Genomic DNA, 18557 nt, shown 5'->3' on the forward strand with positions numbered 1-18557 from the left:
ATTTTTCCTGGGAGTATGCATATAGCATAATCGCAGCCACATGACTGACATTACCAGCTCTGAAACCGGTGAATCCTCACAACATGCAGTGCGTGTTATGTGAGGATTAAATCTGCGGTCTAGTACAATTTTAGGATTTAGACTTGACAACCCCTTTAAAGTGCAGAGTCTCAGCTTTCAGTTGTAGGTATTCACATCTTTATTGGAGTAAGAGTTTAAGAATAACAGCTCCATAATATGTAGCTGCCTCTTTTTCAAGGGACCAAAGGTAATTGGGCAATTATCTCAAAAAGCTGTTTAATGGGCTGCATGGGCTATGTCCTCTTTAATTCATCAATTAAGCAGGTAAAAGGTCTAGAGCTAATTCCAGGCATGGCATTTGCATTTTGAAGCTGTGGACTCACAACATGCAGTTAAATGAGCTCTCAATAGAAGAGAAACAGACCATCACTAGGCTGAAAAAGGAAGAAATCCATCAGAGATAGCAGAAATGTTAGAAGTGGCCAAATCAACAGTTTCATACATTCTGGGGGGAAAAAAAGCGCTCTAGTGAGCTTGGGAAATCAGAAAAACCTGGACATCCATGGAGGACAACTGTTCTTAATGAGCACAAAATTCTTTCCATGGTGAATAAAAAAACTCTTCACAGTATCCTCCTAAGTGAAGAACACTCTAGGAACTAGATGTTTCAGTATCTAAGTCTACCATAAAGAAAAGACTTCATAACAACAGGGTGCACCATGAGAAGGTTCAGCTTTAAAAATGGAAAGGTCAGATTAGACTTTGCAAAAATAAACATCTAAGGAAGCCGCGTAGTTCTGGAAAAGCATTGTTTTGACAGATGAAACTAAGATGAACCTGTACCAGAATGATGGAAAGAAGAAAGTATGGATAAGGCTTGGAACGGCTCATGATCCAGAGCACAACACAACCTCTGTAACACATGGTGGAGGAAGTGTGATGGCCAGGCATGCATGGATTCCAATGGCCCTGGGTCACTAGTGGTTATTGATGATGTGACTGAAGACAGAAGCAGCCGGATGAATTCTGAAGTGTATAGGGCAATACTTTCTGTTCAGATTCAAACAAATGCAGCAAGTTTGATTGTACAGCGCGTCACAGTATAGATGGACAATGGCCCAAAACATGCAACGAAAGCAACTCAGGAGTTTATAAGGCAAAGAAATGGAATAGTCTGCAAGGACCAGATCTCTACCCCATCGAGCTGTATTTCAATTAAGATAAAACTTAAGGTAGAAAAAGCCACAAACAAGCAACAACTGAAATCAGCTGCAGTAAAGGAGGGAACCCAGCATTTAATGATGTTCATTGCTTCTGGACTTCAGGTAGTCATTGCATGCAAACTATTAAAAATGTAATTTTTTATAGAAAAGTGGTTGAAATTCCTGTTTCACATGATATATTTGATATAAGGTACCCCCTTAATGAAACCTGAAAATAGTAGCATGTAGAGATGAAATCACAAATATGCAGTCACTGTCCAAACATTTCTGGACCAAACCGTATGAGCTATTTTCTAACATTTTATGTAAATGTATTGTTTTCCAATTTCCGAGCTATGGCGTTATATGGCTATTGCCATGTTATTAATTATTTTATAGTTTGTTTAAACTTAGTCAAAATACATTATGTAGCACAACAAAAATCAATAAAAAAAAACTGAGTTAAATTCTATTGTATTTCACCACAAGCTGAAGCAAATATATTAACGCGATCCTATTACGTTTTACATAATATATGTCAACGCAGCTTTTATTCTCACAAAGTGACTGAACTTTTAGCCTCAATGGAAACCAACAAGACCCTGTCTACTGACAGCAACTTAAAATGATGCATAAAATATACCCATCACAGATGGAAAGGTGCAGTGATGCATAGATTCAGTAAACCACAGTCATCGGCAGCGGCCATGTACAGTGACACATGTATATATGTATGCTTATATGTCTTTCTCTCTATCTGAACTTATGATACAGGTACTTACTGATGACTGGGTTCATGCAGCTTTATTTGAATATTCCAATTGATTTATTACACTGATTTTTGGATCATACATGACAATCACTCCTTTCGTAATTGTTAGGGTATTTGTACACGTTGCGTTTTGGAGCATAAAATGTGCAGTGTTTTAAAAGTACCAGCAACGTGAATAAGGTTCCTGAAATCTTGTGCACACATTACTTATTTTTTATTTGCAGATTTTCAGCAAATTCCAAGATGCAGCTTGTCAATTCTTGCAGCATATCTCACCCAATACAAATGTGTGAGGAAAATACACAACAAAAATGCATGTCAAAATTTCTGCAAAAATGTGTATATTTTACTCTGCATTTTTTCTGCCAGCACATCAGGATTTGCACAGAATTTTCTGCTGCAAATCCTGAACGTTTGTACATGGAGTGTCTGTTATTGCCTATACATGTCCACTATGAATTGTAAACTGCTGCGGAATATGTTGGCGCTATAGACATATACGATTATTATTATTCTCGCTCACCATCTTTCTCTCACTTTATTTCTCTCCCTTTACTTTGGAAAAAACGCAGATAGATATGTTAGTTATATATGAAGCATATAATTTGTTTTATATAGTCTATATAGATGCAGGTGCAGAATATTTGTATATGTCGTAAGGTCATTATTTCCATTATCTCTCATTTCTAGGCTCCATATTTTTGGCCTTCAAATTGCTGGGAACCAGAAAATACAGACTATGGTAATTATAAGAATGAAGCATATGCATTGATAATTCACTCTTTTTTTTGCAAATTGATTGTTGTATTTGTGATCATAAGTGCAAGTGTAGGGCCCCACGGGGCAGGTGTTTTAACCTACTTGTTGCCGGGTCGGGGTGCAGATTCTTCGTCATGGGGTGGCCTGGCCCGGTTCCATTGCCCCGAGGCGTACAGGAAGGAGGATTGGAGGGTGGCAGGGAGGATGGAGGTAGTAGTTGGGAGGTTAGGAAAGTCTATTAGAATCGTGACGCCAGCTGTGGGACGCGGCCAGGGATGGGGGCCGCCGCTGCAGGGTCTCTCACCGAGGCAGATGTCAGGTGCAGCCGAGATGGTGTCGCTCCCCAAAGGCGGAGCGGGATTGCCCCGAGAGGATGGCGGGGGTAGTAGTGGTTCCTCTATCGTGCCGCAGCGCTGGGCAACAGCGCTGGTAAAGGAGAGGCAAAGACAGAGGCTGCGGTTCCGGGTGTTTTTACTCACAAGTCTTTCAGATGCTGGCCGAGGTACCGTTCTCTGCCACCATGGGCTCCAGCCGATCCCGGATCCGTGAAAGGTCAAGTCCGGTGTGTGTGTGTGTCAGCCTTTGAGCTCTCTCCTCCTTTTATGCGCTAGGTATCAGACCCCCGTGGCGTGAAGCACTTGAGGGTCCCAGTGTCAATAAAGTGTGACCCGTTCTGTATGCTGATAGCGCGGTTCCTTTATGGGGCCGGTCCTCAGCCACGGATAATATATGCTATTTGCTGTAGACTCATGGGACGGGTCCGGTGACTTTCTGTAGCCGTTCCCCACGACCCTTGCAGAGTTGGTAGACAACTTGGAGTATGCCTGCCCTAGGAATCTGTATCCCAGCAGCGCCAGTCCTGTGGAAGCAGCTGCCCTGCTTCGCCGCAGCGAGTGTATGTTGAACGCCTTGGCCCACAGAGCTGCGCGTCGCACGTCCGTTCTGCTCTGTGTCTGAAGCGGAACTCTCTGTAGTTGTGGTGTTGTGTCTGAGCTGTTGCCCCCAGTCGCTGCCACTGGTTGGTTCACTACTCTCACTAGGTCAACCTGCTCTTCCCACTGTGCTCCTAACTCCCCCTGGTGGTTGCTTCTCCCTGACCCGGAGTCCCCACTCCAGTGGATCTGGGAAGCCCCTGGTTCGGTGGCGTCCTGTAAACCCACCGCTGTAGTGACCCCTTACTTTGATCCGACCCTGGCTCAGTCCCCATTGGGGAGGGCAACCCACTGTCTGTATGTTGGTGTGTGTGTGTAAACCGGCCGACCTTCCCTGGACCTAGGATGGGTATTACACCCTAATGGGGGTGTAGTACCCTGTGGCGCATGAAGCCGCTGGGGCGCCACACAAGGGATATTATATAGCTAATGGGGATTTCTAATATCAGATAAAAAAACATCAAAAGAGGAAAAATGCATTAAAATAAAGTGGGTGGAGCTGGGGGATATTAATGTCCAATTAGCATTTCTCAAAGATGGTGTCAGAGCAGCATCTTGTGATGATCGCACGGTTACTGGTTACATACTAGGTAACTGGTGGTGCCAGTATGTTGTCCACCACCCTGTAGCTTTCCATCATAAAAGGGAATCTGGCAGCATAAAATTACTGTTCAAACCAAGCACAACACCTCATTGGAGACATAATAAAGATCATAAAGGGACATAGCTGTAATAAAGATCATACCGAGACATAGCCGTAATAAAGATCATACCGGGACATAGCCGTAATAAAGATCATACCGGGACATAGCCGTAATAAAGATCATACTGGGACATAGCCGTAATAAAGATCATACCTTTTAGTTTAAAAAATAGAGACTGTACAAATCAATTTGCAGAACTTGGGCCAATAGAGCTCCTGTCCGACTGCCATATAATATCGACCTGGCTGCTGGACCAGGTCCTGCGAATCGATTTGCGCCATCACTTTTTTTTTTAGGCTCATTAAAATAAGACTGAGTAGTAATGTTACAATTTTGTATTTTTACATTAAAACATATCAGGAGGGATGTTATGCAGGGTGCTCCACAATATAGCTATAAGTACATTAAAATATATATACATATATATATATATATATATATATATATATATATATATATATACTGTCCCTGACAGAAGTTCTGTCGCTTATCCAAAAGCTTATAGCCTGAATTTAAGTTCATCCATTGGTTTTATAAATTACTCTTTTAAAAGCTGAAACCCTCCCAAATTTGGTTTAAGTTGTGAAACTAAAGTTGCTGCAAAGCTGATATATTGATCATTTAATGAACACAGAAAGGTCAGATTTTGTCAAGACAAAAGTTTTGTCGCCCACAGAAAGTAATGTGAAATTCAAACAAATAATTAACTTCTAATACAAAGATATGTTGTATAACATTGGAGAATGAAGTTGTGGTGCTATTAGAGCCATATTTAATATTTTGTCTGACTTCCATGAGCTTGCAGGACTGAATCCATGTGGTTCAACAATGATTCATACAATTTATTGATGAAGTCATCAGGAATAGCAAAGTATGCAGTCTTACATGTCTCCCAGAGTTCATCTAGATTCTTTGGTTTTGTCTTCAAAGCTTCCTCTTTCATCCTACCCCAAACATGCTCAATGATGTTCATGTTTTGTGACTGGGCTGGCCAGTACTTGAGCACCTTGATCTTCTTTGCCAGGAGGAACTTTGTTGTAGAGATGGATGTAGGAGTTGGAGCACCATCCTGCTGCAGAATTTGACCCCTTTTATGATTGGGAATGTAAGAGGTAGCTAATACTTCTTGATATTTTAGGCTATTGATATTGCCTTCCACCTTGAAAATGTTTTGCATACCCCCATACTGAATATAACCCCAGACCATGATCTTTCCACCACCAAACTTAACTGTTTTCTGGATCCATATGGGCTCCAGTAGGTCTCCTGCAGTATTTGCGGCAGCTGTGGTGTAATTCAACTGAAGATTTATCAGAGAAATCTACCTTCTGCCACTTTTCCAGCATCCATCTCTTTAGCAGGCTGTGGGACTTGGCAAATGCCACACGTTTTTTTAATTGCCTTTTGTTTAGTGCTGGCTTCTGGGCACTGATTCGACCATGGAGGCCATTTCGGGACAGAATCCTACAAACTGTTGTAGTTGACACAGGGACTTGAGGTGACCAGGCCTGTTGGAGCTCTGCTGCAGTGGAAGAGGGGCTGGCTGTGGATTTTCTAACCAATAAAGTTCCTCCTGAGCAGTTGTCTTGCTGGGTCTGCCGGACCTGGCCTTGTCAAAAACATCTCCAGTCTCTTCAAATCTTTTTTTAATTCTTTGTACTTGATGCTGAGACACATGAAAGGTGGCAGCCACTTCTGCAGCGGATCTGGTCTTCAGCCTCTTGATAATCAAGGCTTTGGTCTCAGGGTGGATTTTTGGCATGTTGTCAGAGGTCAAGTTGCAGTTCAACTGAAGGTCTGGGGTGCTGGGTTTCTTTTTATATACATGCACTAATTAACCGATCATTTAGTGAGCACAGGTGAGGATGTAAACTAGGATTGCGTGCATTATATGACAAGGCGACAAAACCTTTGTTTTGCCAAAATCTGACCTTTCTGTGTTCATTCAATGATCAATATTTCAGCTTTGCAGCAACTTTATTTTCATAACCTAAACCAAATTTGGGAGGGTTTCAGCTTTCAAAAGAGTAATTTATGAAACCACTGGATGAATTTAAAGTCAGGTTATAAGCTTTTATTTACATAACATGGATAAGCGACAGAACTTCTGTCAGGGACTGTATATATACATACATACAAGGTAATACAATAGTACAAGATGTACACTTAGGGTGGCTTTACACGCTACGACATCGCTAAAGCGATCTCGTTGGGGTCACGGAATTTTTGACGCACATCCGGCCGCGATAGCGATGTCTTGCGTGTGACATCTATTAACGATTTTGAATCGTTGCAAGAACGTTCAAAATCGCTAATCGGTGACATGCCCCCTTATTCCCAATTATCGTTGCTGCTGCAGTAACGATGTTGTTCCTCATTCCTGTGGCAGCACACATCGCTACGTGTGACACCGCACACAAGGAACCTCTCCTTACCTGCGTCCCGCCAGCAATGAGGAAGGAAGGAGGTGGGCGGGATGCTCGTCCCGCTCATCTCCACCCCTCCGCTTTGATTGGGCGGCCTCTTAGTGGCGTCGCTGTGATGCCAAACAAACTGCCCCCTTAGAAAGGAGGCGGTTCGCTGGTCACAGCGACGTCGCTAGGCAGGTATGTGTGTGTGATGTTGCCGTAGCGATAATGTTCACTACGGCAGCGATCACCACATATCGGCCGTACGATGGGGGTGGGTGCTATCGCGCTCGACATCGCCAGCATCGGCTAGCGATGTTGCAGCGTGTAAAGCACCCCTTAGTATGTTTTGTTATCTTTCGGTCCCATGAAATTAGGTTTATAGGTAGTCAGTGCTGCTTGAAGGTTTGCGAACCCTTCAGAATTTTACATATTTCATACATTTGATCTAAAACTACATCAAATGTTCACACAGATCCTAAAAGTGGATAAAAGAGAACCAAATCACACAGATTAGTCAAAAATATTATATTGTAATTTTTATGTATTTAAGAAAATATCCAATATTACAAGTCTGTGAGTGTCAAAAGTATATGAAGCTTTAGAATTAGCAAATAATTTGAAGGAGAACTTAGAGTTTGTCATCCCTTTGCTAAAAAACAGCAATCGGGTGAGAGTGGGCAACCTGTTTTATTCAATATACAAGTAGAGCGAGAGAAAACCCAAAGAGAAATGATGCTCAAAGGATCAATATTTTTCAATCCAGAAAAACGTACAAATATAAACCTTGGCCCCTCACCTCATCATGTTTTGCTGCATTGTGCACATTTCCATGTATATTATGAATCAGAGATTTGATGTAATGGATGTCTTGTTACTTTCAATATGCCTATGCAGGAGAAGAGCTTTACTAGATCATTAAAGTACACCAGTACTTCCACACCTTTAGTGACATCTGGAGATGAGCGCTCACCAACATCAAGTTCAGAAAACAGTCCTTATTGAAATGTCTCAACATATAATGTGTTTCTGTTCTGTCATGCCCCTTTATCAAGTACTGATCTGTGTTTCTTGTACTGATAAATAGGCTTGAGAGCCCAGAAACATCTTGTCTGTTGAGACGTGTCAATAAAGAATGTTTTCTGCACTTGATCTTGGTGAGCGCTCATCTCCAGATGTCCCTAAAGGTGTGGAGGTTCTAATGTACTTTCCAATTGATCCCATGGTAACAGACATCTCAGGATCATATGCTGTATCCATGCTAAAATTATCACAATGTTTAAAAAATATGTATATTTTTAGCCAATGCGAAGTGTAACGCTCGCGGCCGGTGTAGGGGCAGCAAGTGGGATATGTGGACCCACTGGACCACAGTGGGGACCTGGGATTACCCTTTAGTGGGGTGGGCTTAACTAAGCACCCACCGCGAGGCGGACGCCAGCTACCACTCCCAACGTAGTGACCAGGACTGTGCCAGCTGAAGCCAGGACAGGTGATGGACTCGGGTACAGGTGGGATGACTAAGGCAGGCTGGAAAGGCGGGTACAGACAGCATTGTGGGCACGGCAGGGACAGATAGGTATGGGAAGGCAGACTAAGGTACAGGTGACTGACACAGGGGTAACAGGACCTGACAACTAGCTAGACAGACAGGACATTTACTAACTGGGAAAGTTGCGCAGGCACCTCCCCTTAAATATATAGGGCCTCTCAGCCTATGGCTGAGAGGCATTTCCAGGAAATGGTGCACCGGCTCTTTAAGAGGAGAGCCAGTGTGTGCGCATTTTTTATGCACTCCCAGGAACCCTGTGCAGCATGTACAGGACCTGGGAGGGGAGGAAGGCAGGAGAGCACGTGGAAGGTCGCAAGGCAACAAGGGAGAACGGGACCTCGCCTGGGTGGTGAGTAAGTTGGTGTCCCTGCAAGGACGCTGGCTCTACACTAAGGATTTACAGAATGTTTTTTTTTCTACTTCGGTAAATAGATGGCAACATTTGTCAGTTTTTGTAAAACTGTTAAAATACATCCATCTCAGTATTCTTGCATTGGCCCTCTCCCAACTCTACTCAAGTCTGTCACTATATTTCCTGTTCCAGCCAGACGAGCATGTGAGCGCTGCAGCAGTGACCAAAGCGTCACATCTCTGTCTGGTTGCAATAGGATGCACAGAAAACGGTGAAGAAGCTAGGTAATATTGGGAGAGGAGTGATAAGGTAGTTTTATTTTCTTATACTATTTTAGAGCACATTATATGTTGTTTTTTTCACATAGATGCATTGGATAAGTAGTTACACTTTTTTTTTTTTACAGTAGTTTTCCTTCAACAGACTAGAAATGTACACTTTTAGTAACAATAAATGGTGATAAAGTAATAGTCTTCAATGCATCGCTATGACAAGCAATTTAAATGTCAGCGGACAATTTTTAGTGAAATGCGTTCAAACAAAGCAGGTTTGTGTTGCTGATATCTCTGAAACTGTCCTGTTCTTTTGTATGGGTCTGACATTGCCACAAAAAGCAAAGAATTGATTTTCAGTCAAAGAAATCATTACAGCAAATGTACCATGTGTTTATTAATTGCTAAAAGAAACTAAAACTTAAAATGATTTTGAAACTGAAAAGTCTGCAGTCTGTTTGACTGCAGACTGCCAAATTGTGACAGTGTGAAATGTGCACACTGTCAGATTTGCCTCCTGGATTTATGTGATTTGCATACTTGTGGTTAAGTGCCAACTAGAGATTTATTTATCCTATTGGGAAAAACAGATAACAATCTAGTCAGCACATGATTGCAAGTATGCAGATCACTAACGCTGCTTATACAGAGGAATCATGACAGTATTCATATTGCACACCATCACAATTCAATATTCTGAAGTCACAAAGAATGACCACAGACTTTTGTTTCAGCATGGAAAAACTCTTAAGTTTTGCTAATTAAACACTATACATCTGTATATATCAGAAAGGGAACATGTGATGTCCCCAAATGCAATTAATCTGTAGTTTATGGTTGCAGAGACATCGGTTAGTCAGTGTGCCAGGGCGTGCTTATAGCTGCCAGTAACAACATACTGAGCGATGACTGCAGCTTTGCCAGCCGTACCTGTATGACTGAAAGCCACAGGCAGCTATGAGGAATAAAGTACATTTCCTACTGGTAGCTGGTCACCGTTAGAACACTATTAACCTGCAGAGTAACCCCTATCTGTAGGTTTATAGAGTTTGGGTACATGACAGGTTCTCTTAAAGTAGCTATTTTTTATGTTTTAAATGTTTTTATTACATTGTCAATTAGTCAGTTTGTACATTCACATATTCTGAAACCGCATCATGTAAAAAACAAAAAATTGCACATCACAGTTCTAAAAAGACCCAAGAGTTAAGTCATTACATGTATTGGAATCATTACCAATGTTCTTATACAGCTAATGTATCAAAATACTTTTATTTTTTATGTATTCTTATAGCTATCTATCTATGCAAGAGGACCATGCAGAACAAAGCAAGACTGGAGTTAGCAGATTATGAAGCCGTAGGTATACCAAGATCATAGCCCGTAGATAGAACGGAAGCAGAATGTTTTTCAGTGTTAAATATGCGTTTCTTAAAAAGTTTGTTTTTTTTATTATAATCAAAACATGCATGACCTATATCATGTAACTCAAACATAAAAGATGTCATTTTTGGATGATTGGATTTCTTACGGCACATGCTATACCTTTTGTGATTTTTTTTTTCTTATGGGGAAACACTGACATTCGGTAAATGTTGAGTATTCTATAATTTTATCATGACTCAAGGGAATGGTCATAGATTTACAAAGTAATCACAATTAGTAAAATGGAACCTTAAGAGAAAAAAGGTAAGTTATATTTAGAAATGTACCAATGCCTACAATTTGACAGATTTTTAATACTTTTCTTGATCCATATGAAAGGAAAGTGATTGTTTGTTTTATTGTATGAAATAAAAAGTCATATTTATAAATTACAGAATTTAACTATTTTTTATATATAGACTTTGTTGGGGTTTTTGGTTTTTTTTTAAATTGTTTGAATTGTTAATACTTTTCTGTATCAATTAATCAATTTAATTACTTATCAATAGTAATGAAATCCAAAGAATTTATTTTCTGGCACCCAATGATCAAACATCATATTAGTCTAGAGTAAAGGCCGCTTTACACACTGCGATATCGGTACCGATATCGCCAGCGTGCGTACCCGCCCCCATCGGTTGTGCGACACGGGCAAATTGCTGCCCGTGTTGCACAACATCGCCCGGAACCGTCACATGGACTTACCTTCCCTGCGACGTCGCTGTGACCGGTGAACCGCCTCCTTTCTAAGGGGGCGGTTTGTTCAGCGTCACAGCGACGTCACAGCAGCGTCACTGAACCGCCGCCCAATAGAAGCGGAGGGGCGGAGATGAGCGGGACGTAACATCCCGCCCACCTCCTTCCTTCCGCGTTGTGGCCGGGACGCAGGTAAGGTGAGGTTCCTCGTTCCTGCGGTGTCACATGGAGCGATGTGTGCTGCCGCAAAAACGAGGAACATCTTCGTTACTGCTGCAGTGACGATATTTGAGAATGGACCCCCATGTCACCGATGAGCGTTTTTGCGACGATGCAAAATCGCTCATAGGTGTCACACGCAACGACATCGCTAAAGCGACCGGATGTGCGTCACAAATTCCGTGACCCCAACGAGATCACTTGAGCGATGTCGTAGCGTGTAAAGCCCGCTTAAGTCCAAATTTATTTAAAAGGTTAACGACATTTGAAAGTTTTTCCACACGAAGGGGATGCTTTTGTCACTTTTCAGGTATTTCTTTTACAAAAAACAGTAAAAAAAAAAACCCCAAAACAAACAGAAAAACAGGCAGAAATTCCTTAAGCTGTAGAGTTTCATTTTAGTAACAATGCAACTTTTTGGGTATTGCACATGTGGTGCAAACAAATGATATTTTGAAAAATCTTATGCATAGGCTGCAACGAAATACGCCTTTTTGCAATGCAATGAGTAAAATGTGCGGTATAGATGTATCTTTTTTGTCGAATCAAAGTGATCATAGCCTAATGATCAATCAGAAACCCCAAAACCAACTATCTAGGGAGGACACCACCTTGTTTATTAAGGTTCAGCATTTTTAATCTTACATTAAATAATTAATAATAAAAATTTAAGTTTCAAGTCTAAATACTGTTTAGTTAATTTTTAATAGGTTCTAGTACTTGTTAATTAATGTGGGAGCTTGGTCCTGAGACATCTGTTGATTGCTGAAATCACAGGTAAAGGCCCCGTTACACGCAACAACATCGCTAACGAGATGTCGTTGGGGTCACGGAATTCGTGACGCACATCCGGCCTCGTTAGCGACATCGTTGCGTGTGACACATACGAGCGACCGCTAACTATGTAAAATACTCACCAAATTGTTGATCGTTGACACGTCGTCCATTTCCCAAATGTCGTTGCTCGTGCAGGACGCAGGTTGTTCATCGTTCCTGAGGCAGCACACATCGCTGCGTGTGACACCCCAGGAACGACGAACAACACCGTACCTGTGTCCTGCCGGCAACAAAGTGGGCGTGACTCTCCTGCGGCTGCTCTCCGCCCCTCCGCTTCTATTGGACGCCTGCTGTGTGACGTCGCTGTGACGCCGCACAAACTGCCCCCTTAGAAAAGAGGCAGTTCGCCGGCCACAGCGACGTCGCTAGGAAAGTAAGTACGTGTGACGAGTACTAGTGATTTTGTACGCCACGGGCAGCGATTTGCCCATAATTCACAAACGACGGGGGCAAGTGCTTTCACGAGCGACATCGCCAGTGATGTCGCTGGGTGTAAAGCCCCCTTTAGAAGCATTCAACATAGGCTGGTTCCTACATGTGAACCGACCGGCCTTGGGTCTCATGACTTGAGCTCAACAGCGTGTAAACATATATACAGTCATACCCAAAAGCGTTGGCACCCTTGAAATTGTTCCAGAAAAGGAAGTGTTTCCCAGAAAATTATTGCAATTGAACGTTTTGTTATAAACATGTTTATTTCTTTTGTATGTATTGGAACAATATAAAAAACAACTGCTGCGGAATAAAAGGAAATTTGGACATAAATATCACACAAAACTCCAAAAATGGGCCTGACAACGTTGTTGGTGCCCTCAACTTAATATTTGGTTGCACACCCTTTGGAATAAATAACTGCAATCAATTGCTTCCTATAACCGGAGCAGTGGGGCAAAGAAGACAGATGAATATTTATTTGTTTATTTATTTTAAGTGAGCCAATGGCAATAATACTACATAGATGACTATGGGGGTGCATAACAATATATTTAGGACTATGGGCATGCATTATACTATATTGAGGACTTTGGGGGGGTGCCTTGTAATAAATGAATAACTATGGGGGTGCATTATATTATATGGAGAACTATGGGGTGCATTATACTATATGGAGGACTATGGAGTGTATTATACTACAAGAAGACTATGGGGGGGCATAATACTATATGGAGGACTATGTGTGGCCAAGTATACTACATGGAGGACTATGGGGTGCATAATAATATATGGAGGACTATGTGGGGCTAATTATACTATATGGGAGGCTATGTGGGACCATTATAATATTTAGAGGGTTATGAGGGAGCCTTTATACTTTCTGGAGGTCTTTTTGAGGGCCATTATACTGCATGCAAGAAATTATACAGTGTGAAGGTTTATGTGTGGTCCAACATACTGTGCTGAAGGCTGTGTGGAGGCCATTATACTGCTTAGACGGCTAGTGTGAGCCATTATACAGTGTGAAGAGTTATGGGGTTTATTATACTATATGTAGGCCCATTATAATAATAATATTTTTATAGCGCCAACATATTCTGCAGCGATTTACAATTCAATTATACTGCATGGAGGGCTGTGTGAGTTCACAGTTGGGGAACATACTATGTTGGAAGCACCATAGTTTGTTGGGGTAGTTAAGGAGGTTACAGTATTGTCATTATACTGTGCGTGTGAAGGGTACTGTGGAGGAATTCACTGTGGTGGTATGATATAGTGTTTGTGGGGCACTTTTGTTGGCATCATACTTTATGGGTGCAATGAAAGGGGAATCTAGGGACTTCAATATGAGGAAAATTGCTATCATCTTTTAATAAAGATTTTAAAGGGACAGCACTGAAGATTTGACACTTTAATATGATGTAAAGTAGTCAGTATACAGCTTGCATAACAGTTTAAATGTGGTGTCCTCTTAAGAACCCAACACACAGCCATTAATGTCAACACCACCGGCACGAAGAGTGAGTACACCCCTAAGTGGCCATATAATGCCCCAAATGTCAATATTTTGTGTGCTACCATTATTTTCAAGCACTGCCTTCACTCTCTTGCATGTGTAGTTCACTAGAGCTTCACTGGAGCCGCTGGATCCTCTTCCATCCTCCATGACACCATCATGGAGCTGGTGGATGTTAGAGACCTTCTCCTCCTCCACCTTCCATTTGAGGAGGCCTGACAAAGTGTTTTCCCATGAAAATATATATTTAAATATTTACAAAAATGTGATAAAAAAATTGTTTAATAGATCTGAGAGTCCTCAGTGGTTGATACCTTTTAATGGCTAACTGAAAGATGGTAATATATAGCAAGCTTTCGAGAATACTCAGGTCTCTTCATCAGGCTCAGTAGCCTGATTAAGAGACCTGAGTAGTCTCAAAAGCTTGCTATGTATTACCTTTTATTTGCTAACTGAAAAGATGGTATCAACCACTGAGGATTCTCAGTTCTTTTAAACATTTTTTTTTTATCTCTACTGTACTGGCTAACACGGTACAAAGATATATTTTACCTGTACAAAAATGTGAGCGGTGTACTCACTTTTGTGATGTACTATATAATTATTGCAAAGCTTAACTTCCTCAATGTAAAACTCTTTCGGAGATTGTTTGTGTTTAAAATAGAATTCCTTAATCAGATTGAAAATGTACAGAAGTAAAAGCGATCATTCCTTTATCTCATTCCGGTCCAATAAGTGACAGCGCCAAGCAAAATGTTTTGGGCTATTATCTCCTGTATGTAGCTCAATATCTTTCTTCATAATCATGCATTAGTAAAAGATTGCTTTCACAATACAAAAGTATAATGTATTGTTTACATGCTAAATATTTATTTTATTTTTGTCTCTTACTGTTTGCCAGGAAAACTTAGCAAGACTGCAACGGGCATTTGCAAGAAAATGGGAATTTATATTTATGCAAGCAGAGGCACAAGTCAAGTAAGATATGATGTAATAAAGATGTATTAAAAGGTTTTGGCCTAGTTTACATAATGCTGATATGTAAATTTTAGCATTAACAAGAAATGTTACAGAGTAAAGGAGGCTTTACACGCAACGAGATCGCTAACGAGATGTCGTTGGGGTCACAGAATTCGCGACGCACATCCGGCCTCATTAGTGATGTCGTTGCGTGTGAAATGCACGAACGACCGCTAACGATCAAAATTACTCACCTAATCGTTGATCATTGACACGTCGTTCTAATCCCAAATATCGTTGCTGTTGCAGGACGTAGGTTGTTCGTCGTTCCTGCGGCAGCACACATCACTATGTGTGACACCGCAGGAACGAGGAACAACATCGTACCTGCGGCCGCCGGCAATGAGGAAGGAAGGAGGTGGGCGGGATGTTCCGACTGCTCATCTCCGCCCCTCCACTTCTATTGGGCGGCCGCTTAGTGACACTGCTGTGACGCCGAACGAACCTCCCCCTTAAAGGAGAGATTGTTCGGCGGCCACAGTGACGTCGGTGAAGAGGTAATTGCGTGCGACGCTGCCGTAGTGATACTGTTCGCTACGGCAGCGATCACCCTGTGACGCGCCACCAACGTGTGCGGGTGCTATCGCTCGCGACATCACTAGCGATGTCGCAGCGTGTAAAGCCCGCTTATCTGTTTATATTTTTATTTCATAAGTCAATAATTCACATGAAAATAAAAAAACTTTGTAATCTATCTTATCAGAGATATCTGCTTTTTTCTCCTCCTCGACTGATCTTTCATTCTCAAATTTTTCAGGTATAATCTGTCTTCAGTGAATACTGATTTTGTCCATTACTGAAAAATGAGATGACAGTTGGTGCTTATAAAGTTCTATGGAGAACTGTCGTTTAAAGGGAACCTGTCACCAGATTTGGGCCTTCTAAACTAAAACTAGCACCTTAACCCCTTCACCCCCGGCCACTAAAACACCCTAATGACCGGGCCATTTTTTGCAATTCTGACCAGTGTCACTTTGACAGGTTATAACTCTGGAACGCTTCAACGGATCCTGGCGATTCTGAGATTGTTTTTTCGTGACATATTGTACTTCATGTCAGTGGTAAATTTAGGCCGATATTTTTTGCGTTTATTTGTGAAAATTTAGGAAATTTGGCGAAAATTTTGAAAATTTCGCAATTTTCAAACTTTGAAAATTTATGCCCATAAATCTGAGAAATATGTCACACAAAATAGTTACTAAATAACATTTCCCACTTGTCTACTTTACATCAGCGCAATTTTCGAAACAAATTTTTTTTTCGTTAGGAAGTTAGAAGGGGTCAAAGTTCATCAGCAATTTCTCATTTTTCCAACAAAATTTAGAAAATAATTTTTTTTAGGGACCACATCACATTTGAGGTGACTTTGAGAGACCGAGGTGACAGAAAATACCCAAAAGTGACCCCATTCTAAAAACTGCACCCCTCACTCTGCTCAAAACCACATCCAAAAAGTTTATTAACCCTTTAGGTGCTTCACAGGAACCAAAGCAATGTGGAAGGAAAAAATGAAAATTTTACTTTTTAACACAAAAATGTTACTTTAGCCATAAAATTTTCATTTTTACAAGGGAGAAAAGAGAAAGTGCACCCTACAATTTATTGTGCATTTTCTCCTGAGTATGCAGATACCTCATATGTGGTAAAAATCAATTGTTTGGGTGCACAGCGGAGCTCGGAAGGGAAGGAGCGCCATTTGAATTTTTGAACGCAAAATTAGCTGCACTCATTAGCGGACGCCATGTCGGGTTTGAAGACCCCCTGAGGTGCCTAAACAATGGAGCTCCCCCACAAGTGACCCCATTTTGGAAACTAGAGCCCTCAAATATTTTTTCTAGATGTTTGATGAGCACTTTGAACACCTGGGGGCTTCACAGAAGTTTATAACGTTGAGCCGTGAAAAGAAAAAAATTTTTTTTTACCACAAAACTGTTGCTTCAACTAGGTAGCTTTTTTTTTCACAAGGGTATTGGGAAAAAATGCAACATAAAATGTATTGTCCATTTTCTCCTGAGTACGCAGATACCTCATATGTGGTGGAAATCAAATGTTTGGACACACGGCAGTGCTCGGAAGGCAAGGAGCGCCATTTAAATGCAAAATTAGCTGCACTCATTAGCGGACGCCATGTCAGGTTTGAAGACCCCCTGAGGTGCCTAAACAATGGAGCTCCCCCACAAGTGACCCCATTTTGGAAACTAGAGCCCTCAAATAATTTTTCTAGATGTTTGGTGAGCACTTTGAACACCTGGGGGCTTCACAGAAGTTTATAGCGTTGAGCCGTGAAAAGAAAAAAAAAATTTTTTACCACAAAACGGTTGCTTCAATTAGGTAGCTTTTTTTTTCACAAGGGTAACAGGAAAAAATGCACCATAAAATGTATTGTGCATTTTCTCCCGAGTACGCAGATACATCATATGTGGTGGAAAGTAATTGTTTGGGCGCATGGCGGGGCTCAGAAGAGAAGGAGCGCCATTTGACAGCAAAATTGGTTGGAATCATTAGCGGACGCCATGTCACGTTTGGAGACCCCCTATGGTGCCTAAACAGTGGAGCTCCCCCACAAGTGACACCATTTTGGAAACTAGAGCCCTCAAATAATTTTTCTAGATGTTTGGTGAGCACTTTGAACACCTGGGGGCTTCACAGAAGTTTATAGCGTTGAGCCGTGAAAAGAAAAAAAATTTTTTTACCACAAAACGGTTGCTTCAACCAGGTAGCTTTTTTTTTCACAAGGCTATCAGGAAAAAATGCACCATAAAACGTATTGTGCATTTTCTCCTGAGTACGCAGATACCTCATATGTGGTGGAAAGTAATTGTTTGGGCGCATGGCGGGGCTCAGAAGAGAAGGAGCGCCATTTGACTTTTCAAACGCACAGACGCAGTGCACTGATCGGCCGCTGCAGGACGCACGGTCGGATGCGATAAAAAAAGCGTCGGGGATACGTAAAAAAAAAAGTCACGCCAAAAATTGACCATGGATGCAGATATGTTATGTGCATCCCTGATCAGCGCTCGGCGGGACGCACAGACGGATGCCATACAAAAATTGTCGCGAATACGGAAAAAAGTCACGCCAAAAATTGAGCAGGGATGCCGATCCGTTATCTGCATCCCTGATCAGCGCTCGGCGGGACGCACGGTCGGACGCGATACAAAAAGCGTCGCGAATACGGAAAAAAGTCACGCCAAAAATTGAGCAGGGATGCCGATCCGTTATCTGCATCCCTGATCAGCGCTCGGCGGGACGCACGGACGGACGCGATACAAAAAGCGTCGCGAATACGGAAAAAAGTCACGCCAAAAACTGACCACGGATGCAGATCCGTTATCTGCATCCCTGATCAGCGCTTGGCGGGACGCACGGACAGATGAAGTGTAAAAATGGACAGGATACAAGAAAAAAAAAAAAAAAAAAGTTATACTCACAGTA

The 18557-nt window shown here is 41.7% G+C and overlaps 1 protein-coding gene across 2 annotated transcripts in view; it reads left to right on the forward strand.

Annotated features, from left to right (window-relative positions):
• RGS6 (regulator of G protein signaling 6) overlaps positions 1-18557 on the forward strand; it is a 538337-nt gene that overhangs the window by 435879 nt on the left and 83901 nt on the right. For both annotated transcript variants that reach the window (XM_075331066.1, XM_075331067.1), the window contains exons 6-8: positions 2686-2737; positions 10269-10333; positions 15004-15080. In XM_075331066.1, coding sequence (XP_075187181.1) covers positions 2686-2737; positions 10269-10333; positions 15004-15080 — 194 coding nt within the window. The remainder of the gene's footprint in view (positions 1-2685; positions 2738-10268; positions 10334-15003; positions 15081-18557) is intronic.

This window comes from Anomaloglossus baeobatrachus, chromosome 12, assembly GCF_048569485.1.
Source record: "Anomaloglossus baeobatrachus isolate aAnoBae1 chromosome 12, aAnoBae1.hap1, whole genome shotgun sequence".
NCBI classification, from domain to species: Eukaryota; Metazoa; Chordata; class Amphibia; order Anura; family Aromobatidae; genus Anomaloglossus; species Anomaloglossus baeobatrachus.